This window comes from Ictidomys tridecemlineatus, chromosome X (genome assembly GCF_052094955.1).
Source record: "Ictidomys tridecemlineatus isolate mIctTri1 chromosome X, mIctTri1.hap1, whole genome shotgun sequence".
NCBI lineage: Eukaryota > Metazoa > Chordata > Mammalia > Rodentia > Sciuridae > Ictidomys > Ictidomys tridecemlineatus.
The window spans coordinates 108,170,128-108,196,612 of NC_135493.1; the positions used below are offsets into that span (position 1 = coordinate 108,170,128).

General features: G+C 38.8%; 1 protein-coding gene across 5 annotated transcripts in view; it reads left to right on the top strand.

The window, feature by feature from the left end:
* The window catches only part of Pcyt1b (phosphate cytidylyltransferase 1B, choline), a 93,618-nt gene that overhangs the window by 60,631 nt on the left and 6,502 nt on the right, over positions 1-26,485 (top strand). For all 5 annotated transcript variants that reach the window (XM_021732875.3, XM_005334793.4, XM_040271287.2 and 2 more), the window contains 4 exons: positions 4,927-5,078; positions 7,772-7,850; positions 13,572-13,714; positions 17,132-17,320. In XM_021732875.3, coding sequence (XP_021588550.1) covers positions 4,927-5,078; positions 7,772-7,850; positions 13,572-13,714; positions 17,132-17,320 — 563 coding nt within the window. The remainder of the gene's footprint in view (positions 1-4,926; positions 5,079-7,771; positions 7,851-13,571; positions 13,715-17,131; positions 17,321-26,485) is intronic.

Here is a 26,485-nt window from a genome sequence, read left to right on the forward strand (position 1 = left end):
GTAGAATCCACAGTCAATTGATCTTTTCCTCCCAATTTGGAGGAATCTTCTCTCTCATTGTGTTCTTCCTTATAGAATTCCCCCAAGGAGCTCTTGCTTTGTAAAAACAGCTGCCAAGAAGACAGGCTGTCTACCAGCAACTTGAACTTTACAACTTCTGCAAGGGAGTTTGTACCAAGAGGCCTGAACACCTACATGGAGTTGGGCAGGGAAAAGACAGACCACAAAACCCAAAGGAATATTCCCATAAATGATCCTGCATTACTGCTACTGTTAATAAATGGCTAACGTCATTGAGCATTACTTTCTGCTCATGTGGATTATCAAATTTAATTCTCAAAACTTCACCATATTTAAAGATTAAGCAACTGAGGCTTGGAGAGTTTGAATAACTTTGCAAGTAGTAAGTAGCAGAGCTGGGATTGGAATCCAAATCTGTTGGGTTCTAAAGTTCAATCTCTATGCTATTTTTTCTTTCCTGCAGGGTATTTCATTTTGAGCGCAGTGAGCTGCCAGGATAGGTTAGTTGCAGCATGAGCTCCCAGAGAGCTCAATGAATTCATCCATGGAATACCACTGCTCACAGTTCTCCATCTGGTTGTCAGAGTGCATTTGCCAAGACTCAAGCACAACAGTGCTGCTTTGGGTGTAATTAATGTTTAGACAATAACTGGTCAGCATGTTCAGCTGCTTCTTGAGGTCACTCCTGGGATATGAAAATAGAGCCCTGTATTGGCGTAAACAGGATGTTTGTTTTCTTTGTGATCTATCAGGAGGCCATTATCTTGGTCATTCAGAAGTTACACTAAATTGCTCAGGTGCAGATTCAAAAAGGGAGAAAGATACCATCCAGCCTAGTTTTGTGTTGTTTGAGATAGAATATTGATGGATCTGAAATCCCTTTCCACTCAGTATGATTCTTTTTAAAATTTTTTTGTTGTTGTAGATGGATGCAATACCTTTATTTTATTTATTTACTTTTATGTGCTGCTAAGGATCAAATCCAGTGCCTCACACTTGCCAGGCAAGCTCTCTACTACTGAGCTAGAACTGCAGGCCCTCAGTATGATTCTTGATGTAGTATTTTAAGAAAGCCCCAAAAGAACATCTAGATCAGTTTTTAAAAATTGTATAGGATATCCTACCAATAATTCCTATTTTGGGAGTCAATGATATAATCAGTGAATCAATATGTAGTAATATATGACCCTGCTACCTAGCCTCATCCATCACCTCCTGCTTCTGGGCATGATGGATGATTCAAAAACAGACAGGTCGTTTTACTTAAGTTGTTCATAATATTCATTAGGGGTTTTCACATATTGTGAACATCAGTATCATTCCTGAAGTTTGTCAAAAACAGAGCTGCTTGGGCCCCACTATAGACCAACTCAATCAAATTGTCAAAGAGCAAAACCCACACACATTTGTATTTAACCAGCTCTTTAAGTGATTCTGATACTCATCAAAGTTTTTGAGCCAGCCATATTGTTGGTGTTGTTTTGGTAATGTAAACTGCTACAATAAAAATATCTCAGAAGATATTTAACTAATGTATCACCTATAAATATTTTCTGAGATATTTTATATCTCTGAATACATGTGTGTATGTATATTCAGAGATCCATTAGTCTCTTATTTGCATGTATGTAGTTGAAATGTACCTGCAGATAACTATACATCTATTATTTAAAATAATAATCAACATTTATTGAGCATCTATATGCATCAGGCACCATTAATTCATTCACCAAGTATTTGTTAAGAGCCTACTAGAGGCCAGGTACTGTTCATCAGAAAATGAAATGGCTGCAAGTTCCTGCCCCCCAGGGAGCTTACATTTTCGTAGGGAAACACCAACAATAAAATTAAATAAGACAGTTGTATGACTGCCAGTGCGATGGCAGGAAGTAATTTGATTGTAACTCAGAATAAATAGGATGCCAGAGGAAGATTTGAGGGAGGAAAGAGAGTGAATCCTATGGGATTTGAAGCACAACTGTTGTTTGGGAACAGGAAGTGCAAAAAAACAGGTTTGGGAAATAGGAAGTGCAAAACCCTGCCCTGAGGAAGAGGATCACAGTAGCTTGAGAAAACAGTGAGGAGGCTGAGGCTGGGATGCAATAGGAGACGAGTCAGAGAGGGAAGGAGTGGGCAGAGGTCTGGATCTTGTAAAGGTCTGTAAGCCATTGGAAGACTTTGGCTTTTACTCTGAGAGGGATGGAAAGGGTTCTGAGTCTGGAAGGACTTAATCTGGCAGGTTTTAATGAGCTCTTTCTGGATGAGAATAGGGTATTGGGGGTGAGCAAGACTGGAATCATTTAGGAGGCCACGGTAGTAATCCATAAAAGTGAGTGGGTCACAATGGGAGCAATGGAGGTGGGGAGCAGAGCTTGGATTCTGGGTGTACTTTATTTTTTTTTAGTTGTAGTTGGACACAATACCTTTATTTTATTTATTCATTTTTTATGTGGTGCTGAGGATTGAACCCAGGGCCTCACATATGCTAGGCGAGTGCTCTCCCACTAAGCCACAACCCCAGCCCTCCAAGTGAACTTTTAAAAATTATTTTTTAACTCATGTACCACATCAGGAAATTTCATTCAACAATGGACCATGTATACAAAGGTAATCCCATGAGATTTTAAATGGAGTTGAAAAATTCCTATTGCCTAGTGATGTTTTAGCCATTAGAATGTGACAGTGTAACACATTACTCACCTGTTTATGGTGCTGCCGTATAAATAAACCTACTGCTCCACCACTCATATAAAAATATAATATGAACCAGGCATGGTGGTGTGCACCTGTAGTTGCAGATATTTGGTAGGCTGAGGCAGGAGGATGGAGAATTTGAGGCCAGTCTTGGCAACATATTGAGACCCTGTGTCAAAAAGCATAAATATAGCACATATAATTATGTACAGTATATAATACTAATAATGATAAAGTGTGGTGAGCCGTGTCAGCAGACCGTGGTCGCCATTACAAGATGGCGCTGATAAGCGCCGTGGCCTGTGATAAACAACTCCTTATTTTGGGAGAGTTGGCACATAGCTGTAAAACACCCTATGAGAAAGATCCACGTGGCGGCTTTGCATTGGGGCTTGGTATGCTTTATTAGGCTGAGGGGTGCGGGTTAGAGAAAGAAGCTTCCAGAGACACATAATTAAAGGCCTGAATAAACTGCTAAAAGAAGAATCCTGTGTCATGTCCTCCTTGCTGGCGAGGGGTCACAGCAATAAAGGACAACTATTCTTCTGGTTTATGTGTTTATGATATTATACTTTTTATTGGTAATTTAGAGTATACTTATTTTTTAAAAGTTTACTTAAATAGTATGTTGGGTTAAGCTAGCAGCAGCCTCATTCATCTAATATTTACTGTGTCTCTTGATTGCATCAAGAGACTATATTAATTGATGTCCCTACTATACCATCTACGTCTGTGTGAGTACACTCTATTATCTTCATACAACAATGAAGTCAACTAATGATGCATTTCTCAGAACTTTTCCCTGTCATTAAGAAACACATGACTATCATTGACAGAAAATCATTATATATATTTATGGAGTACAATACGGTATTTCAATCATTAGAGGAGTATTCAATCAAGCTAATTAACATACATATTACTTCACCAATTTATCTTCTTTGTGGTGAGAATGTTAAAAATCTATTTTAGCCATTTAAAAATATATAATACATTATTATTATTAACTGTGGTCACAATGCACTCCACTAGATCAATAAAACTTATTCCTCCAGTCTAACTAAAACTTTGTACCCTTTAATCAACGTCTTTGCTTTCTCAGGCACATCCAGTAATTTTGCTGATGGTTTGGATGTGGAGTGTAGGAAGGGGCTACAAAAGGAGGGTTTCCAAGGATGCTGAATGTGAATGTGGATTGTGTACTCACTTGGTGGCCAGATCTGGTTCTAGGCATGAAACAGGATTTGATCCCAGGAAAATGATCATATTCTTCTTTGTAAACCACTTCCTGTGAACTTAAAATTAGAGAATTTTGCTGGGCACCATGGCGTATGCCTGTAATCTCATCTTCCTTGACCAAACAAAAGATAGGGATAGTGAAAATATATTTCACTTTTTAAGGTATTTCAAAACACATCTATGGGGGCTGGGATGGTGGCTCAGTGCTAGCGTGCTTGACTAGCATGTGTAAAGCACTGGGTTCAATTCAATTTACACTGCATATAAATAAATAAAATAAAGGTCCATTGACAACTAAAAAATATTTTTTAAAAACACATTTATGTAAACCATCAAAAAAATCTTTCCTGAGGTTGATAGTAAATATATTACTACCCTCATTTGCGGGTTCAGGAACCTGAGATCTAGAATAGATAAGTGATATGGGAAGGGTGAACTCTGTTAGATCAGACCTTCTATTTTATGACTTTGTATAGGCTGATGTGTAGTGAGTGGACTTTGATCCAGGGAACAGAAGTGTGTTGCAGGGTGTGAGGGGGTTGACACTTGGGTTACTTAAATATGAATGATCTAGCAAAATAATTTGAACTGATTGGTCAAACCTTCAATAATTCAGGCTTCTTGACTTCTCTCTGCTTTCTCTGTTCATCTGGTCATTTTATTTCCGAATAGTAATTTTCACTGAAGGGTGGGATAGAGAGAGAAAAATATATGAAAGTCACATTGGGTAGGTGGAGAATACTTTTTACAAAAGCCTCAGTGGAGAATGCAGTTGTAATTAGCACTAAAATGAAATTCTTATTTCCCAGTGGGTTTAGGTTTTCTTCACTCTCCTCATCCTTTGTTCCTGTAAAAGGCTGTGTTCAATTATGCCAAGCACCTAGTCAGCCTATGCTCCTTTATTCTTGCCCACGAAGCAATGTTTGCACCAGGGCACCTGGTAACAGTATTTAATACGTTTGACTGTTTCAGTTTGCAGTGATGATCTCACCCACAAATTCAAAGGTTTCACTGTGATGAATGAAGCAGAAAGGTATGAAGCTCTCAGACACTGTCGTTATGTGGACGAAGTCATCAGAGATGCTCCATGGACTCTCACACCAGAGTTTCTGGAAAAACACAAGGTACTTCTCATTCTCCCATATTCTCTAAATAGTAAGATTAGGAAGTCTGGTTCTGCAGCAGATGCTACAGAATGCCCCCAAACACTTCCAATTTCTAAAAGAGGTAACTTTGGGAGCTGTCATGTGGTGTCACTTGCTATAGCACTTCTCTTCTGCCTGATCCTGGGGACTGCTGTCTTATAGATGCTAGAACTAGACTACCCAGGTCCAAATGCTGCCTCTGTCTTCTTCTATTTGTGGAACCTTGAGCAAGATATTTAACTGCACTACTCTCTTACCTTTTCTGTAAAATGGGATGACATTGGTATCTTCTTCATGGGGCCCTTATTGAGAACTTCATGAGGTAATGTAAGTAAGTCAAACACTTGGAAGACTGGCTGCTCTATAGCAAGAGCTGCAAGGATGTCATCATAATCACCATGACTGCCATCATTATTGCTTGCACATTCACAGGCATCCTTTTATATGGAACAAATGAACACACATCTTATCCAACTCAGGGGCCAGCCTTTAAGGAAAGAACTTTCTATTTCTGATTTTGTGACCCTAAGATTCCTACTGACATAAGATTTTTATTAGTTGAAAACATGAGAAATTCTTTTGATCTGCATCAAATTATGTGCTTTGCATCTCCCTACCAGCCCCACATTAGGAGCTATTCTTTCCTCTCATAAGCAGTACAAAAAAATAAGATTAAGCTGTTCTAAGAATTTTCTTTTCTATTTTTAAATTCACAATGCAGAAGAGAATAGAGAACAGTGATAAATGTGCATGGGTAATAGCAAAGGAGACAATTTTCTAGTGAGAATGAAAAGAAAAGGGAAAAACTACAATATGATTTACTTCCAGTAATCACTAACATTTTTACTAAGCAGCTATTGTATATTCAACAGTGATAGGCATTATAGGAGATAGTAATAATGATAATGATGGCTGCCATTTATTTACCTTGTGCCCAGCACTCTGCTAAAGACTTTGTTATTATATGAATCAAATTCAATCTCACGACTATCCTAAGAAGTTATTATTAGTATACACTGGAGAGGAAGAAATAAGCTTGAGTACTGAGAATATAATTAATAATAATTTATTAAGTCCTTACTACGTGCCAGTAATTATTTTTAGGAATGATTATATATTTATGTCATTTAATCCAGTGATTCTCCATATGACAATGTCTGGAAACAGTTTTGGTTGTTTTAGCTAGAGGGTGCTACTGGCATCTAGTGGATAAAGGCGTGGGATGCTGCTAAGCATCCTCCAACTTACAAGACAATCTCCCACACCAAAAAGTTATCCAGTCCCCAATGTCACTAGTACTGATGTTGAGAAATACTGATGGAATCCTTCCCACCAACTTTGGAGTTGTGTAGCTAGCAAGTGGTAGGATGAGACTCATACCCCAGCAAATTAAACTGCTACACAAAACTACCTCTCAAAATTGAGTGAAAGGCTTTGAAAGCTGTGCCAAGAGTTTACTTGATATAATAGAAAACAGGGGTGAAAATTAGCAGGCATTCTGAAGAAGACCAGAAAGAAATTTTGTTTAAGGATGACACCTCTTGTAACTACAATGAGGAGGTCCCGATACAAGTTGGTGTCAGTAATCCAGGTGACAGGGGCCTGGATTTGTTATAGTATCAATGGAGAGGAAGTGATGGGCACAAGCCCATGAGTGCATGTGCGTGCGCACACACACCAATGGAACCTGTGGCCTATGTGCTATGGAAAGTGAAGGAAGTAGGGAAAGAAGGTCAATTCCAAGATTTTGGTCTAGGAAAATAGACAAAGGAGGTGCCATTGGAAGTGGGCCCAGTTTTCAGGAAGATGAATTTAATTCAGAACAGGTTGATTTTAAAGTGACAGCAAGAAATGATAAAAGAGAAGAAGGCCTCAGTAAGAGTTAAGAAAGCCTGGCCTGGTTCCCCAGGTGCCCATTCCCATTTCTAAACCACCAATCAGCTATGTGACTTTGGGCATATCTAAGAAGTTATCTCATTTCAGCACCTTATGTCCTAACTTAAGTAGTACTATATGCACTACTCACTTCACAAAGTTAGGAGGATCAAATGAAAAAACAGACAAGTTCATTTTCATGATATAAAATATGACCTAAGTATGAGGGACTATTATCTCATTGGGACAGAAAATGGAGACTTAGGTTCCTTTTCATAGCAAGAAAAGTCTGAGAAATGGATGAGTTCTCTGAAGGAGAAAGTTTAAAGGCAAAAAAAAAAAAAGATCAAGAAAACTTATTGTCAAAGGTAGAAACCTATTGTCATCAAAGGAGAGGAACCAAATATTTATTCTTCCAGTTCCGGTTATCTCTTGGAAATGGAGACAGTTGTAAATACCTTTTAGTCAAGGATTCAGATCTGTGCTATAAATGTAACATATGATTGCCCTATTTCAAAAAGGCATTTAAAAAATTAATAGACAAGTGAAAGGAAGTCTAATAGAAGAAGAAGACTAGGAAAGGGGAGGGAGGATGGGAGGAAGGGAGGAAAAGGAATGATCATGAACTGAAATCAATTTCCATGCATGTGTGAGTTTGTTGAGATGAACCCAACTACTATGTATAACCATAAAGCTCTAATTTTTTTAAAAAAATGTGTTTTGGAGGCACTAGTTCTTTTTGAATCTTCAGACATGAACATCCATTCTATTGGTGATGTCACTCTTCTTTCCAACAGATTGACTTTGTGGCTCATGATGACATTCCATATTCTTCTGCTGGTTCTGATGATGTTTACAAGCATATAAAGGAAGCAGGTGAGGCATCCCCCTGTGATCATCTGTCCACCACACCAAATAATCAGGTGTTAGAAGAGACATCTGCCCTAGGACTACAGCATAGATATACAGGGCACTGGAATGTCAGGTGTCTCCCAAGCAACTTCTACAAGCCTCTGTTGACATGTGCTAAGGCTCAGTCATGGCACAGACACTATTAAGACATTTATATAAGAGTTAACCAGGCCTGGTATTGTGGCTCAGTGGTAGAGAACTTGCCTAGCATGTGTAAGGCACTGGGTTTGATTCTCAGCACTGCATATAAATAAATAAAAAATAAAGGTATTAAAAAAAAAAGAATTAACCTGAGCACCAAAGTACTCAGCCTCAGGTCTGAGGCTCAATTTTAACAGCTCATCACATTAAAATCATAAAATGGGCAAAACCATCCCTGTGTTAATTTCATGACTTTCCCATTCCAGGGCTTATGGTCAAACATTCTGTAGACTGAGTCTGCTCAGCCTCTGGTTCTTAATAATTCCAGGGACATCTTTGAGATTTAGAAAAATATTTTCATGCTTGCCTTTATTAACTCTTCTTTTTCCAGTGAGCCTTAAAAACAGCCTGTGTTAGAAGTCAAAGGTTTAACACGTTCTCTTGTAATCTCAGCTATATGTACCTCCTATTGAAATGATGGAGGTCTTAGTATCAGTGGGAACAGCGCCTCAGAACAGACATGATGCTAGAAGTGAAAATGACACTGGATAAATAGTTCAGGGAATTATTCTGTTATATAGAAAGTACTGATTCTCCACAATGGTGTTCTGGCTTATTCCCACTTGTCTGGGGCCAATTAGGGAAGTTCCATGCCATTCCCAGCAGGGATGATAGTCAGGCTTGTACCATCCTCTTAGTAATGGCTTCTCAGGGTTCAGGAACATTGGATAGAAATGTGAGCACTGACATTCTTAAATCCCAATCTTATTTGTAAGGAGTTCTGAAAAAAGGAAATTCTTTACACTTCAAACTTGGAAGGCTTCCGAGAAGCCAGGAAACACAGTATGGGAAGAAGGGGAAAAGAAATGGCCAGTTACATGAAGATGGATTTTATGACATGGGGTGATTGAAGACTTTTTTTTAAGTCTTCATAAGATCTGAGCAGTGAGTCACCTGCCCCTTCCCTAAAATTACCATAAGGACCTCTGTTTTTTCAAACTTAAAGATGCCTACACATCATCTACAGGATCTTGTGAAAATTCAGATTTGGATTCAGGAGGTCTAATGGGGCCTGAAATTCCCATTTTTAATGAGCTCACAGGTTGCTAAATGCTGCAGATCCATAGACCTTATTTAGAGCCCCATGGATCTAGATGAGCAATTAGGGTCCAGCCACATATCCCCCAAGGCTAACTGAATCACTTGTTTCCTGGGATTACTCAGCTACCTTGCAATGTAGGAACAAGCATTAGGTGCTGATTTTCTTTTGCAGTGAGTGACCTCTAGTGAGTGAAAAATAAGTTGCTTTTCTGATTTTAGGGAATAAAATCAATGCCGAGTTCCAATTGGGTATTGGAACAAGTCCAACACTTTTCTAACTCTAGCAATCCAGCATCTCTATTGTTGAGTAACAACATGAGTCCCAAATTTAATGGCTTGAAAGAGTCACTTTATTTTTCTCTTGATTTTGTGGGCAGGATTTTAACAGAGGCTCAGATGGGTACTTCTTGCTTGGGCCTCTCACATAGTTGTAATCTGATGTTGGTAGGGGCTACAGTCCTCTGGAAAGCTATTGGGCTGGGGCTCCCAGCTTGCACACTTACATGGCTGGCCTTGGATACTGGTCAACAGGAAGCTCAGTCATGTTTGTCATTGGAGTACCTAAACTTGGTCTCTCAATGTTGCTTGGGCTTCTCACAGCATGGTAAACTGGGAGGAACTATCTAGAGCATGAGCAATCTGGATAGAAGCCACAAGACTCCTTCTGACCTACCACTGGAAATCACACAGCATCATGTCCCTTTCTATACAGTACAAGCAAGTCACCTGAGCCAACCCAAATTCCAGGGAAGGAAAGGGAATTATGGCCATTTTTTAATCCACCACAATTCCTTTTCCATATTAAATAGTCAAGTGGTATTTTACTTGTTCTGAGGCCTAAGATTCTGTATGACTTGTCACGTACATGAGGACTCTTCCTTCTGGTCCATTAATCTGATCTGCTGATTTCTCACCAGGAGGGAAAGTCACAGTAAAGATCTATTTGGGGCCTAGGTAGAGAAGACCAGAGTTCATTGTGGATAAAGATGCTCAGAAAGGGTCTGAGCATCCACATTTGACTTTTACACTCTAATTGTGGCTTGTTTTGAGAGTAAAAAATCACTTTAAATGAAGCCAGAGATATCAAGAACATGAATTAAGCTTTACAACACTCTGCTCTGCTTGTCAGAGCTACAAGTCAAAAACTTCTAGCAAAGGCTGGGTGAAACGATGGAGCTGAAATAGACTGTAAAGTCCACATTACTCATCATCATTCTAATATTGCCTACTACTGTTGAAAGTTTCCTTCATTAACATGTGCTTTGCTGCTTCTTAAAATAGCTCCATAACCAAATGCTGCAGTTCTGAAAAGCATGATAAAAAAGGTTCTCTGATCATGCTCATTACTGAATATTTTTAGAAGAGCAATAATTAGGATTTGGAGGAAGCCGGGTGCCTCATTATGTCAGCAGAGGGCTTGGCTTCTTTCAGAGACCTACCCCTTAACCAGCCAAAGCAAATCTCTCCCCAACCCCAAACCTACTTTCAGTTACTCAACCACAGACACTTCACCCTCTGGCTTCAAAGAAAGGGTGAGCTAAATGACTTTCTAAAATCTGTTCATAGCTAGAGTCCTCTTAACATCACAGCAGACTAGAGTATGGGAGAAATATCTACCTGCTAAAAGATGAAATGAATTTCTCACGAGAAAGCTTTCCACTGCTCCCACCAAGGTGGGGATGTTGTTCCAGCACCTACCCCCCGACACCAGCTTGAGACTACTCAGGGTTCCTCCACTCACCAGAGCACCCTACACATTTGGGTCAGTTTCAGTGCTATATATGTCCATGTGTTTAGATATTTGCACCCTCTGCCTTCCATTTATTTTTCTGTTTTTGATTCAACTCTCCTAGAGGGTGATAAAACAGTTTTTCACCTGGTGGCAAACCTTAACTCAGTCCTCTGAGTCACAGAACATGAAAAACTGAATGTTCCGTCCCTAACATCAGCAGCACCACTAGTAGATGACATCAAAAGAAAGTTTCAGAAGGGACATCCTAGTTGGGTTTAGAAGACTGAAAAATTCAGGATGAACCAGGTCATTGAGGGATCAATATTCATCTAGTCATTCATTCAACAGTGTTCCTATAGTGTCTGCTTGTCACCCAGTGCTAAGAACATAGAAGAGTTTCTTCTCTCATGTATCTTATAGGCAGGTGGAGGAAACAGTTACTGAAAAAGTTGTTCTATAAAAATCTTGCAGTATTTGAAGGCAAAGAGCAATGGCATATGGGAGGGAATAACAAACAAAAAGTCCTGGTCTGTGCTTGAGGGATTTCCTTGAGGAAGTGACACCAGACTGAAACCCAAAGAATGACCAAGAGTTAACCAGATAGATTGTGTTTCTGACTGAGTTAGCAGAGGAGAGCCAACATTTTCAGAACACTAAAGTTCAGTATGGCTGGGCCAAGGCAGGCACAGTGTATTTCCCAGCTCCTTAGAATACAACAAGAAAAAAATCTGCAGATCTGCAGCACAGGAGTCTTACTTTAGGGAGTAAAGGGGAGAGGGTCTGAGATGAGGCTAGAAAGAAGCACAGAGAAGAGATCATGCAAGGTGCTTCAGAACCAAATTAAGGATTGGGCTCTAAATTCAGAGGACAGTGGAAAGCCAATAAAGGGATCTGAGCAGGCAGATTTTGAAAGCTCACTCTGAGCCAGGCATAGTGGCACACTCCTATAATCCCCAAAACTCAGGAGGCTGAGGCAGGAGGATCCAAAGTTCAAAGCCAGGTTTAGCAATTTAGAAAGATCACTCTGAGCCAGGCATGGTGGTGCACACCTATAATCCCAGTGGCTTGGAAGGCAAAAGCAGGAGGATCGCAAATTCCAGGCCAGTCTCAGGAACTTAGTGAGGTCCTAAGCTATTTAGTGAGATTCTGGGCATGTAGATCAGTGGCAAAGTGTCCCTGGGTTCAATCCACAGTACTGAAAAAAAAAATCACCTTGTAGATCTTGTTATGTGGGTTGAAGTGGGATGACACTTAGTGATAGAGCACTTGTCTAGTTTTCATGAGGCCCTGGGTTTCATTCCCCTGCACACCTCTCTCTCTCTCTCTCTCTCTCTCTCTCTCTCTCTCTCACACACACACACACACACACACACACACACACACACACACACACGGTACCACTGGAGACTGCTTTTGAGGCTCTTGCTGTGATATTTGAACAAGATTGTGTTGGATTGATTAAGGATAAGAGAGGAAAAAGGTGGGCGAATTAGGAAAACTTTTTGAAAAATAGGTTGGTGATTGGAAATTGACCAGATATGGGGACCGAGGGCAAGAGAAAAGGCATAGATGAGTCCCAAGTCACTGTATCCAGCTACCCCATCTCTCAGTTAAGAAGACTAAGGTTAATAACTTGCCTTCCTTGGGTTTGAATGACTTGCCCAATTCTGTAAATTGAGGACATGCTACCTTTGTCCCTGGGCTCTATCATGCTGTCCCATGTGTGATGTCTCTAAGTGGTTGTAATGATATTGGGTAGAAAGATCTCGGTTGCCAACATATTATTTCAGTTGACAACAGAATTTTGAGCATGAATCCACTTCTATATTAATATTTATGACCTCTTTATAGCCTGTATTGGTTGGCATACACAAACATATCTTTGAAGACTTTAAGAAATTCTAATAGAACTATTACATCTTGGCACCCTCTGTGTTTATTTTACTCAGTCCTGTGTATTCCACATGAAAGAGCTTTTGAGTGGTAAAACTGCCATGCAGAGTAGACTCTTGGATAAAATCATCCAGAACCCCACAGACATGTTCTTAGAACAGAGATAACAAAAACAGTATATTTTCTCTTCTTTTCCTTCAGTATAACATGACACAGACTTCCTTGGAAGAGGAGGAGTAGCTGTGATGTGACTAATTCATTGACTCAGTTATTCTTCACTCACTTACTCATTTGATTTGCATTTATGGAGCAAGTTCCACGTGCTAGACACAGGGGCACTGAGCTGAGTGCTGGGGATTAAAAGACAAGGCACAATCTGTGCCTTCAAAACGTCTGTTTCTATGTGGAGTCAGATATTAAAAATCCCTTTGTTATCAAAATATGTGTTTATGTCTAAAATGTTGTAGATTCTGCCTGGTAATATCAGAAAAGACTTCCCAAAGGTAGAACTTTGAAGCTGGACCATGCAGGATAAGGAGGAGCTCTGTAGTTGATATGGGCAGGGAAGTGTTATCCAAGGCAGAAAGGATGGGCTTGGCATGAGTCAACTCAGGAGCCAGATGAGTGTGTGGTGCACCTGGAAACAGGCCTTATGGTAGGGGGCAAGTGTTTGGAACTGAGGCTAGAAGAGTTGGGGCCAGACCTGAAGGCTTTCCTGACAAAGTAAGAGTTCCAACTTTGTCCTGGAAAGGAGGACCATGAAACAAAATGAGTCAACCAAACTAATCTTAGTTTTATCTCCTCTCCTGTTTGAACAGGAATGTTTGTTCCAACCCAGAGAACAGAAGGCATCTCAACATCAGATATCATCACCAGAATTGTCCGGGACTATGATGTTTATGCCCGACGCAATCTCCAGAGAGGGTACACAGCCAAGGAACTGAATGTCAGCTTTATAAATGTAAGCATGCCCCTCCACATCCCCTGAGGACCACCACATCATACCTCCACCACTACCACTGCAGTCATCTACCAAGGGGTTACTATGTGCCATGCAGTGTTCTAAATGCCTTGTATTAGCTGGGTGCTGTGACACATGCCTCCAATCCCAGAGACTAAGGGAAACTGAGACAGGAGGAACACAAGTTTGAGGCTAGCATCAGCAAGTGAGACTCTGTCTCAAAATAAAAAATAAAAAGGACTAGGGATGAGGGATTTAGCTCAGTGGTAAGTGCCCCTGGGTTCAATTCCTGGTACTAAAAATAAAAACAAAGCTGTGCATTTATTGTCCCATTTAATCCACATAACAACCCAATGATGTGTTTTTATCCCCATTTTACAGATGAAGAAACCAATTTCCAAAGGGGTAACATAAGTTAACCAATAAGCTTCCTCACTTCCCTTCCCTCATCCCAACCTCCCTCTTAAGTTTTCAGACCTTAGTAAAGGTTTTCTGGGAAATCTTGCCCCTTGCAAAAGGCAAGATTTGTCTTTTGCTTAAAGGGAAAGAAGGAGGGTGAGGGGAAGCAATGAAATGCTAAGCCAAGAGAAAATGCTTTCTTGTTTTAACATTTAAAATTTTTCATTTTCTTTAGGGCTTACAGCTGCTCATTAGAAACCTTAACAACCGCTTTTTATTGTCCAGAGAAATTACAGCTGCTTAAATAAAGTCTAAAGTCTTTGACCTCTTTTTGTATTTCTACTGTATTGTTCCCACAGAGGTGTTGTTAGTTTAATAATAGAGCAACTGTTAAAACAATCTTTAAAACAAGCAAAACAAGCTGTTCCAAAGCAAAAGGGCAGCCCCATGGCTGGAGGTGATGTTAGCAAGTCTGGACAACTATATTTGCCTGGCCTCCAAGGAGCTGATACCTTTGATGAAAACAAGAGTCCTCCATACAAACAGAATTCCAACTCCCAGAAATAGATACGGTACTTTGAAAGAGTGATTTGTCTTCAAAACTATGTATTTACACCAGGTGGTGCACACCTGTAATCCCAGCTATTGGGAAGGCTGAAGCAGGAGGATCACAAGTTCAAGGCCAGCAACTCAGCAACTTAGCAAGACCCTGTCTCAAAATAAAAAACTAAAAGGGCTAGGGATGTGGCTCAGTGGTAAAATGCCCCTGGGTTCAATTCCCATTACCAAAAATAAAAAAAGAATAAGATTAAAAAAAACTAGGTACTTATCATTACATGCAGACATAATTATGCAGCACTTACATAATTGATAGTGGTACCTTCAAAATAGGAGAGGTTCATTAATTGTAAATCAGTGATTATTAATTGTCCTCATGAGGCAGAGAGCACTGGGAGTCCAGGCTCTGTTGCTTCGCACAAGCCGGGCAACAAAATGGAAAATGTCGGGTTCGAGTGGCACCAGAACAAGTGGCTGAAAAGAATTCAGTCAAAGTGATTATTTGGTATCTTACGGAGAATAAAGCCCTGGTTATTTCAATAAATTAAACTGTCTGTTCTTTTAAATTGAATTCAGTCAACCATCCAAGCATGGCAAGCCATTTCCAAAAGTCATTGCTCATTCTTTTTAAACGGTCTTTCGATAAGCCACTTAGCTCAAGGAACCGTGCAGACAGTGTGGATGCGCTCACTGCCTTTCTGTGACAACAAACCTGGCCGTAGCTCAGAAATGAAATTGAATGTGTTGGATAGGCGTGTAGATGAATCACAGAACCTCAGAAGTGGCAGGGACCTGACGGGGGCCAGTCATTAAGTCTAAGTCCCTTGATTCAGAGATGAAGAAAGCAGAACCCAGAGAGGGAACCTGGCCAGCATCCCTCAAGTAAGGGAGAGGTGGAAGTGGCAGCAGGTCCCAGTATCATGACTCCCCAGCCCAGTGCTCCCCATTGCTGCCCCTGAGATCTGTACATAGTAACCATCTCCTGTGCAAAGTGAACTATGGAAGACAATGATGTAAAGTCAACAGCTAAAATGTCTTGAGAGTTTATCATGTGCCCATCTGAGTGTTTTACCTGGATTATTTTACTTAATCCTCATGATAAGCCTATAAGATTGGGTATAATGACCTCATTGAACACAGGGGTGAGAAAACAGAGGCCCAGAGAGGTTGAACAACTCACCTAAGGTCACATAGTAAATGATAAAAGACTGATGACTTCCCACAGCATATATGTGTGTGTATATTGCTGAGGTGTGACATATACATAGCTCATACCTCACCCTGAGGCTACAGTAAGGTTTGGAAGTCAGGGATCCAAGGAAGATCTGTATAAGTTTCATAATATTCAAGGTGCTTTGGAAAATTCTGAATTACAAAATGAACTTGAGTCCCACATAGTGAAGAAAAACAATATGTCTTTTTACCCTTTTAGTGGAAAACATATGATTTTATGGCTGAAGACTCTTTGCCTCATGTTATTTTCATTGTTTTGATATAATGTTCATGATGTAACACAGATAAATGCCAGTGCCATTTAATCTCAATGAGACAGTCAATGTATATCAAACAATTGCAAAATGCCAGGCATGTGCCAAGCATTTGTATGCATTGTCTTATTTAATTTACTACCATTTTACAGATTAGAAAACAGGTTTTGAGGTGACATATGACTTGCCCAACACACAGTGGCTTTCAGGCATATAGATATCCAGCATTGCTGCATAAATTCCCTAACAAGAAAATTCAAGGATCAGAGATGCTATCAGAAGAAACTTTTCTTCATCACCAAGGAAATTGATGCAGTCCAACTATCTTATTGAAAAATATCATTACAACGAAAATTTCAGTATAACACACAGGTTCAAAAACTCAGTGAATGGCCCACTTATTGCAAGCAATATTGGTTTTAACAATGTCCTAGCTAACCAGAAAACCATTCTGTACACAATCTGTACTTTTGTCTAAGTACCAGAAAAATTGAGTGAGATATTTGCCTAATAAAGGGCAACTGTGGGGGCTGGGGTTGTGGCTCAGTGGTAGAGCACTCATCTAGTATGTGTGAGGCACTGGGTTCAATCCTCAGCACCACATAAAAAATAAACAAAATAAAGGTATTGTGTCCATATACAACTAAAAAAGGAATTCTTTTTTTTTTTAATAAAAGGGCAACTGTATCTTTTTTATTTTTCTCTTATATAAGTGAATTTAGCTCATAGACATTTAACAGAATTAAAACAACTTGTACTTCCCTTTACACATCCAAATAGATTAATGGAAAATGACTTTCTTATAAGAATTGCCCTTCCTGTCAATCTAGCCCTTGGGAAATGGCAACATCCTGACTCTTAATGTTAGAAACAAATACAAGTTGACACAAAATGTGACCATTAGTGTGAATGATTGATCTCTCTCATGCCCTCTTGGATAAATCCACTTCTTTCTTCTATAAATTTTGACCAGGAAAAGAAGTACCGTTTCCAGAACCAGGTGGACAAGATGAAAGAAAAGGTCAAGAATGTGGAGGAAAGATCAAAGGAGTTTGTTAACAGAGTGGAAGAAAAGAGTCATGATCTAATTCAGAAGTGGGAAGAGAAGTCAAGGGAATTCATTGGCAACTTCCTAGAACTGTTCGGACCTGATGGAGCATGGGTATGTAATTATTTCACTTAGCCCCACAGGAATGAGTGTTTTTAGTTTATCTTCCTTTTCATGGAGCACTATGTCACTCCCTTATTGAGTTATGGCCTTACCTCTCAATATTGTACACAGTAGCACCCAAAGGCAGGGCTGGTTTCTTTCTCTTCTTTGTCCAGAGGTTCCTAGCCATTCAGTAATCATTGAATGTCAGTTATTGCAGAGTTTAGTTCTGTAGCTTATCCAAGTCTCCCAGTTGGAGATGATGTAAAGCTTGAGATTAAGGGTAAGCAGTCATTCACTGGCAGCATGGAGCTTGTGTTGCAAGCCAAGGCCAGTGGCTCTTGGATCAACCACAGGTATTTATGTTTTGGGGAGGAGAATGCAAAATAAGTACAGCTGCTTTGGTTACCTTTTGTTGTCAGGAGTCTTCCTCTTTTTTTCTTTTGGAAGTGAGAAAGAGAGAAGAGGTAGAATTTTGCCTTGTAGCTGTGCCCATCGTGACCTTTCTTATTTTTTTCTTTTTAAAAATTTTAAAATGTGTTCTAATTAATTATACATGATAGCAGAATGCATTTTGATTGGTTGTACACAATTTCAGCACAACTTTTCATTTCTCTGGTTGTATATGATGTAATGTTGCACCATATGTGCAGTCATACATGTACCTAGGGTAATGATGTCCATCTCATTCCACCATCTTTCCTACTCCCATGCCCCTTCCCCTTTGCTCAATCAAAGTTTCTCCATTCTCCCCATACCCACCCTCATTATGGATCAGCATCCACTTATGAGAGACAATAGCTGGCCTTTTGATTTTGGGGATTGGCTTACTTCACTTAGCATAATATTCTCTAATTCCATCCATTTACCTGCAAATGCCATAGTTTTATTCTCTTTTAATGCTGATTAATATTCCATTGTGTATACGTACCACAATTCCTATTTTTTTCATGGCGTACAAGGGTTAGGACAAATCACAAAATCTTAGGGATTGAGGCCATGAACTGAGAAAAAATATAAATCATCTTCTTGCCTAAATTCTATAGACAATTTTGAATGATAACTATGGAAAGGGAAAAAAAAAAGAATATTCTGAAAGCCACCTAGATCTCCATTGGTATTTCTACCATGCTTGCCCTTACTGAGGAAATAACTGTTATTTTCAGTAGAACTAAGGAGGATTCTATGAAACAAATACTTTTAATGCTGACTTTCCTTGTAAAACAAAAATACATGATTCCTCTTGCTTTTTCTGATTTTAAGTAGCCTACATTTCCTATTATGATATGAGAAGTCTCTAATGAAATCCACATTGACTTAATTATTTTATTGTTGGGTTTTCACTGCTGCCTCTGCTCGTTTGAGCTCATTCATTATAGGATTATCTAAAAGTAAAACACTCAATAATAGAAAAAGAACAATGTTTGGGAAGAGATGGCTTACTTAAAGCCAAGTGGCCTCAAAGTGATTATAGAGATGGATGTTATAGGCCAACTTTGTCCTATCTATTTGTCTAAGTTTGAAAAGGAGAGGTAGAAATTTTGCAAGGGCTGTTTGAGCTCTTAGTAACTTCTAGAAAGAGCTAGCAAGAGTGGAAGAGCCAGGTGCTGGATTCCCTTTCATTTTCCTCAGGCCTGTTAAAAATTTCAGTTCCAACAATTTAATCCATGACATTTATTAATGTTCTAGTCTGTGCATGGCACTATGGAAGAACACAAAGATAGACAAAGTAAAGACTCTGTTCTCTGATCTTTAGAACATGAAGTTGAATATTTCTCACTTGATCTCATGCATAACTTAGTGGTTCATGTTTTCACAGTTAACTTTCAGGCTCTGAAGGAATAGCTAGTGTTTTTTTAAATGAAACCATGTAGGTATTCATTTGCTTACAGGGATTCAGAAATGTGTGTCTGCTGAGAGGCCCTCATATTATAATACAAGGGGTAGATGTTTTCTCCACTTGGGGTGAGCAAATGCAGGAAAAGGATATAATTTTGAAGCAACTTTATGACCCTAGTCCTTTCAAGCACCCAGTGAAGGCAAAATAGTAGCTGGAATTGTTCTTAGGGAGTCTGGTGACAGTGAGCTGAGGTGATTTTTAAGAAATGAAACCCAGCTTAGAGACTGGAGGTTTTTCTTTTTCAAACTTGCTATTAGTGTCAAAACTGTTATTAACATTAATTTACTGTATCAGCCAGACTTAGACATTACTTTTTTCCTGTTGACATTAAAAGTACGGAAATAGTACAAGGATGTTAAACGCCAAGATAAGTAATTTGCTTTTCATGAATATGCTATTATTATAATAATTCTTTATTTGTGGATTTGGGACTGGAACTCATTTCTTAAACTAGAGGATCTGCATTACCTGCAAATACAGTATTGATACAAATTTCCCAAACTTGGAAAGGCATAAAATAGAAGAATTTAAGGTACAAAATTTGGTACAGCCGGATCAGTATGCAGCATAATATGTAGCTTATAGTGGGTACTCCATAATGTTTATGGATAAATGGAAATATGAATGAATGGATGTGTGAGATAGACCCATTCCCAGAACCCTCTAGCATTTATGAAGGATATGATGAGGACTGAACCTTCTATACCATTAGTTTTTCATTGCTTATGGTGCCAGATTACATTTTTTTTTATTTGGTGGATTAAATTCAATAGGCAGATTTAGTTTGCTTTGCTCTCAGCAATATTTTAAAGTTTGTTTTAGAGAGGGCATGAACTTCTCTACTTTTTCATGGTTACCTCATTCCTCATAGCTTCTCCCTGTCCCCCAACCTAACTCACACATTTATGCTGCCCACCTGGCTCCAGGGAATACTTGAATTTGCTCCTTATCCACTGTGGGAGGATACTGCATAAGGAGGTGAATTAGCAGGAAGAAGAAACATTGGGGACCATCTTGGAGGCTGTCAGCCACAATGGCTTCTGAAAATTTAAAGCAAGCAATCTTTGAATGTCTTAAATGCTATAATGGATTATCTTTGCCCACTTATTCAGTTTGATTGGTGAATTATGAGAGTACAAGCTGTTGTTTTCCAATCTCATCACTCTACTTATTCAACTACTTTTGTTGATTCTTCTTCTCTTTCTCCTCCTTCTCATTCTTCTTCTACTGGGGATTGAATCCAGGGGCACTTTACTCCTGAGCTATGTCCCCAACCCTTTTTATTTTTGAGACAGGGTCTCACTAAGTTGCTGAGGGCCTCACTAAGTTGCTGAGGCTGGCCTGGAACTTTCAATCCTCCTGCCTTAGACTCCCAAATAGGGATTACAGGCATGTGCAATTGGGATTACAGGCATGTGCAATTGCTCCCAGTTTGGTCCTCCTCCTCCTCCTCCTCCTTCCCTCCCTCCCTCCCTCCCTTTCTTCTCCCTCTCCTCCTCCTCCTCCTCCTCCTCCTCCTCCTCCTCCCTCCCCCGTACTAGGAATTAAACCCAGAGACATTACCACTGAGTTAGACCACTAGTCCTTTATACACACACACACACACACACACACACACACACACACACACACACATATATATTTTTTTTTAATTTTGAGACAGGGTCTCACTAAATTGCCTAGGTTGGCCTCAAACTTGTAATCCTCTTTGCCACAGCTTCCTAAGCTCTAGGATTACAGGCATGCACTGCTGCACCCAGCTTGCTTAATTCTAAGTAGTCTTGACTCATACTCAGAAAGTATCCTATAACCTAGCCAGAATGGCAAAGGGAAGCCTTCTGTGTTAGTCAGCTTTGTGTTACTATAACAAAATCAGCTTTAAAAGAGGAAAGGTTTATTTTGGCTCACAGTTTTGGAAGCTTCAGTCCAGGGTTGATTGGCTCCATTGTTTCTGTGGTGAAACAATACATCATAACAGGAGTATGTGGTAAAGGAAGCTGCTCATCTCATGGCAGCTGGGAAGTGAAGGGAAAGAGGAAGAAAGGGGGTCCCAGAATTCCCTTTGAGGATTCCTCCCAGTGACAGGAAGTCCTCCCACTAGGTTTCCACCACCTCCCATTAGTGCTATGAGCAGGAGACCAAACCTTTAACAAGTGGGCCTTTGAGGGACATTCCAGACCCAAACTATAGCACCTTTCCAACAGAGACACAGTATTAATTCTCTTTGGTGGGTGTGCTTCTGAAAGACATACTGTCTCAATGAAGGGTCTTTTTCAAAGTAGTATTTAGTACTGAGGGTCAAGGAACCTAAGTCAGGAGATGTTGGCCCAGTATTCGGGGTTTGATTTGGGGATATGGTCTTCCCAGCAAAACTTTTTTGTTTTTACTTCAAATATCTGACTTCTATTCAAATATCAGCTATTCAACCACAAATGCTGTTTTTAAAAATATTATGTATTATTTTGAATGGGCTGCCCTTGTATTCCTTCATTAACTCTGAAAGAAGAATTCATTCCTGTTTAAAATTAAATGACTCTAATTGATTTTTACCATGCAAATAAATACAGACTCTTTCCTTGAGCACCAGGAGAGGATATTTTTAAGTCAGAAGCAAGTTTTTAATTCATCGTAGACCAGTAAACTCTTCTTGCTCCAGGCAAATCAATGATAGATCCTATGCCAACCAAGCAGGCATGCATCATCTGATATATGAGATTACCCTTTTAAAAAATATTCTTTTTAGTTATTTATGGACCTTTATTATTTTTTAATATTTTTAGTTGTCAATGGACCTTTATTTCATTTATTGATACACAGTGCTAAGAATTGAATGCAGTGCCTCACAAATGCTAGGCAAGCACTCTGCCACTGAGCTAAAACCCAAGCCCTATGAGATTACCTTTTAATCAAGTGGACTATGTATGTCCATTTTTACAAAGAACAGATTTACATAATGCGAGGTCCATTGCTAATTTGAAAAATCATGGCAAATATATATATATAACAAAAATTTGCATTTTAATGATTTAAGATTACAGTGGCATTAAGTATATTCACATTGTTATGTAACCATCACCACCATCTACCTCCAGAGCCTTTTCATCATCCCAAACAGAAGCAAAAACACTCTGTTGCCTCTTAAACAACTCCCTTCCAGCCCCTGACAAACATCATTCTACTTTCTATCTCTGAATTTGTGTACTCTAGGTATACTGTAATTATATCAGTAGAATCATAGTTTTTGTCATATTGTGTCTGGCTCATTTTACTTAGTATAATGTCTTCAAGGCTCATTCATGTTGTAGCCTGGACCAATGTTGTAGCAGCTCTCTAAAGACTGAATAATATTCCGTTGTGTGTATATATGTACCACATCTTGTTTATCCATTCTTCTGTTGATGGATTTTGGTTGTTGCCACCTTTTGGCAATGGTAGATAATACTAGTATGAACATTGGTGCTATGTGCATCTGATTGGGTCCCTGTTTTCAATTCTTTTGGGTATGTACATGGAGATGGAATTGCTGGATTATATAGTAATTCCATGTTTAATTTTTTCAGGAAATTCATACTGGTTTCCACAGTGGCTACACTATTTCATATTCCTAGTAACAATGCACAAAAAATCTAATTCTTCCATATCCTTACCAACACTTATCATTTTATTTCATTTTTTATAATAGCCATTTTCATTTTAGGCACTGCTAATTTCAAAGACTGTTTTGACCAGGCACAGTGGCAAATGCCAATAATCCCAGTGGCTCAGGAAGCTGAGGCAGGAAGATCGTGAGTTCAAAGCCAGCCTCAGCAAAGCAAGGTGCTAACCAACTTAGTGAGACCCTGTCTCTAAATATAATACAAAATAAGGCTTGGGATGTGGTTCAGTGGTTGAGTGTCTCTGAGTTCAATCCCTAGTACCCCCACCCCCCAAAAAAGAGGTCAAATACTGTTTTGATTTTGAGAAAGGAGATACAAAATGAAGTCTGTGGATCTAAGATAGAAATCTCACTTGGGACTTTTTAACAGTTGGCTTAAACAAATTATCTTTAAACAAATGCACAAGTAGATGGGGGTGAACATGAAAAGCTTCTTACTATGAAAGTGGCTAATTACAAGAGAGATAGTCATGAGCATGGACTCACTTCCTGGCTGGTAGCAAGTTCCTTTGCATCTCCAGGATTCAGTCACAGCATCTGTAAATGGGGAAAAGAAGCTTAGCTGCCTGCTAGGGCTGTTGGGAGGATTAAACTAGTTCACACTTGAAAGCCCTTATAATGGTGCCTGGCACCCAGATGCACATCAGGAACTGTGTAAGGATTAGTTGTTGATGATGTTGTTTATGAACTTGGCCAGAACTGAAACAGAAACTGAAACTCTCCTTGAGTTTATCTTGCTTACCAGAGATTCAAACCAATCATACTACAATACTTTTCATTTCCAGCAGACATGCCAGAATATATCTGAAATACTGAAACCTTTAAAGGCATTTGTCAAGACATTTATTGCCTCACTAGATGTTAAGTACTTCTTAAAAGGAAAAACTTTGTAGGAGGGAAATAGAAAATTACTTTCATATGGACAGGACTATAAATGGGATTATTTTCTTGGGGAAAATTTATAAATGGAAACCTCTTAATACAGTAAAAGACTGAATTTAAATACCTTTTCTCTTTGAAAATGCCATGCCATGGTCTTCATTATTTGTTATATTTCTAAAGTGCTTTTCTTCCCAGGAAGCTCATTACAAACTGTCTCCTGACCCGATTTAATTCAGCTCCTTTGTAGGGGAACCGCCCTTCAAAATGTACCAGAAACAGATCAGAGAGGCTGCAAATCGAGGCCGGGAGTTGTTTTGCATGGATATCACATTTTATGATGTGTGATACCATTGTTTATCATTAAGGATTCAAATTCCTTCATTCCCTTAGGCAGAATATTCTCATTTATGAGTCTGATTCAAACTAGAGTAGACAAGATGTAGATTTCTTAGAAAGTGGGTTTCTAATGGAAATGGTGACAATCCATTAACAGCAGGAGGGCTAATGGCTGCCACTAAAAATATACTTAAAGATTACAGTAATAAAAACACATATTTTAAAGTGCCTGCTAGAAGTTCAAGGATTTTTTTAATGTTGCTGTTAATAATAGGCCACCAGATCCTTTTGGCATTTGATTTTGTCTCATAAATGGGCTTAATCTAAGGTAATGCTGTTGTACTATACTATTTTTTTCTATTTGATTTTGAGGGGAGTTGGATGTCTTTGGGAAGAATTATCAGTGCCCTTAATGGAAGGTAAATAATTGGTGTATTCATAGGCATGTGGAATTTTAAATCTGGAAAGGATTTTAGTGCAGCAAGTCATCTCTCTTGTATCTACTAGAGGAAACTTCAGACTCTAAAAAGTGATGGGCTAGAGCTTAGGAAGGAAAAATGAGTGCCTGAAGGAATTGATGATGTGCCTGAGGCCTTAATATTTTCTCACCTACATGATTATTGCAGTGTCTGCCCTTCTGCTTCATCTCCCTGCCCAAGACATCAGCACTATCTTCCTGTATTCCTACCATACACTTTCTGATGGTTTGTTTTGTTTTCTTTCCACATTTTTATTGGTGCATTATAGTTGTACATAATCATTTATTGTTACATATTCATGTATGCACACAGTATAACAATATAAACTGGCCAGTGTCACTCCCCAGCACTCCCCTTCTCCTACCATATACTTTTTTATGATCATAAAAGTAATATACAGACAACCCTTGGTATCTGCAAGGTATTGGTTGTAGGACTTCCCTTAGATACTGAAATCTGTAGATGTTCAAGTCCCTCATATAAACTGATGTAGTATTTGCATATAACCTATATAATTCTCCTGTACACTTTAAATAATCTCTACAATACTTACAATACCTAGTACAATGTAAATGTTATGTACATATTTCTTATACTATATTGTTTAATGAATAATAACAAGAGAAATGTGTACATGTTTGGCACAAGTACAATTTTTGGTCTACAGTTGGTTGAATTCACAGATGTGGAACTTGCAGATATGAACAGCCAACTGTATTCATTATAGAATTATTAGAAAATAAAGACTAAAAGGAGACTAAAAATTACCTGTTGTCCCATCACCCATATCTTTTTCCTTCTACATTATATACATTAATTCTACAACATTTAAATCATGTAGAACATATTCTAAAATTGTTTTTACTTTATAATTGCTAATGAGCATTTTTTTCATATTAAATACTTTTTAAGAACCTGATTTTCCTCAACTTCTTAGTATTTCATATGGGAGTTGTATGAGATTTCTCTAACCTATTTAGGGAGTTTTTGGTTTGTTTGTTTGTTTTTTCACAGTGCTGGGAATGGAACCCAGGCCCTGTACACACTAGGTGGGTACTCTACCACTGAGCCCTGTTTGCAGTTTTGTCTGTTATGACACTGCACTGAATATCCATATAAACAATAGACATTCACATAGATCTCTGATTATCTCCTCAGGAAAGAAAAAAAATAGATTTTGCACCTATTGCCAAATTACCCCTGAGAAAGATGTTACTGTGTATTCCTCCTACTTTTCCTGTGCCCTCATCCATCAACACTAGCCATTGCAATTTTTTGAAGAAAGTTAGCAATCCGATATATAAACAACTCATTACAATTATTTGCATCTGTTTGATTATCAGTGACTCTGAACATGTTTAGAATTCATTTATAAATTTCTTTTGTGATTGCCATATGGAACATCCTATATTCCTTTCTTATTATGGTTTTTATTTTATTTTTATTTATTATTTATTATTTTATTTTTATTTCTTATTATTGCTTTTACCTTATTTTTAATTTATAATCTCTATTTAGTATTTATTTATTTATTTGTGGTGCTGGGGATTGAACCCAAGGACGCATGCCTGTTAACCAGACACTCTACCATTGAGTCAAATCCCTGGTCCCTTTAGTCAAATGTTGCAAAAATTTCCCCATAGTTTTCTATTTACCTTTTATCTTATTTTATAATATTTTTTCAAACTTTTAAATTTTTATGTAGTCAAATATTGACATTTTTCTTTATGATTTCTTTTATGCTTAAAGATATTTCTAAACAACAAATCTGATCATAGCCCTCCTTTGATTAACATCTTCCCAGGGAGCTTAGGGTGGCAGTCCAGCCTCCTTCTGGAGCTCCAGGCCCAGGCTATTGTCACCCCATATGTTCTAGTCATGCCAAGCAACTTGCACTTAGTACTCTCTACTTTGTGTCCTCTGCT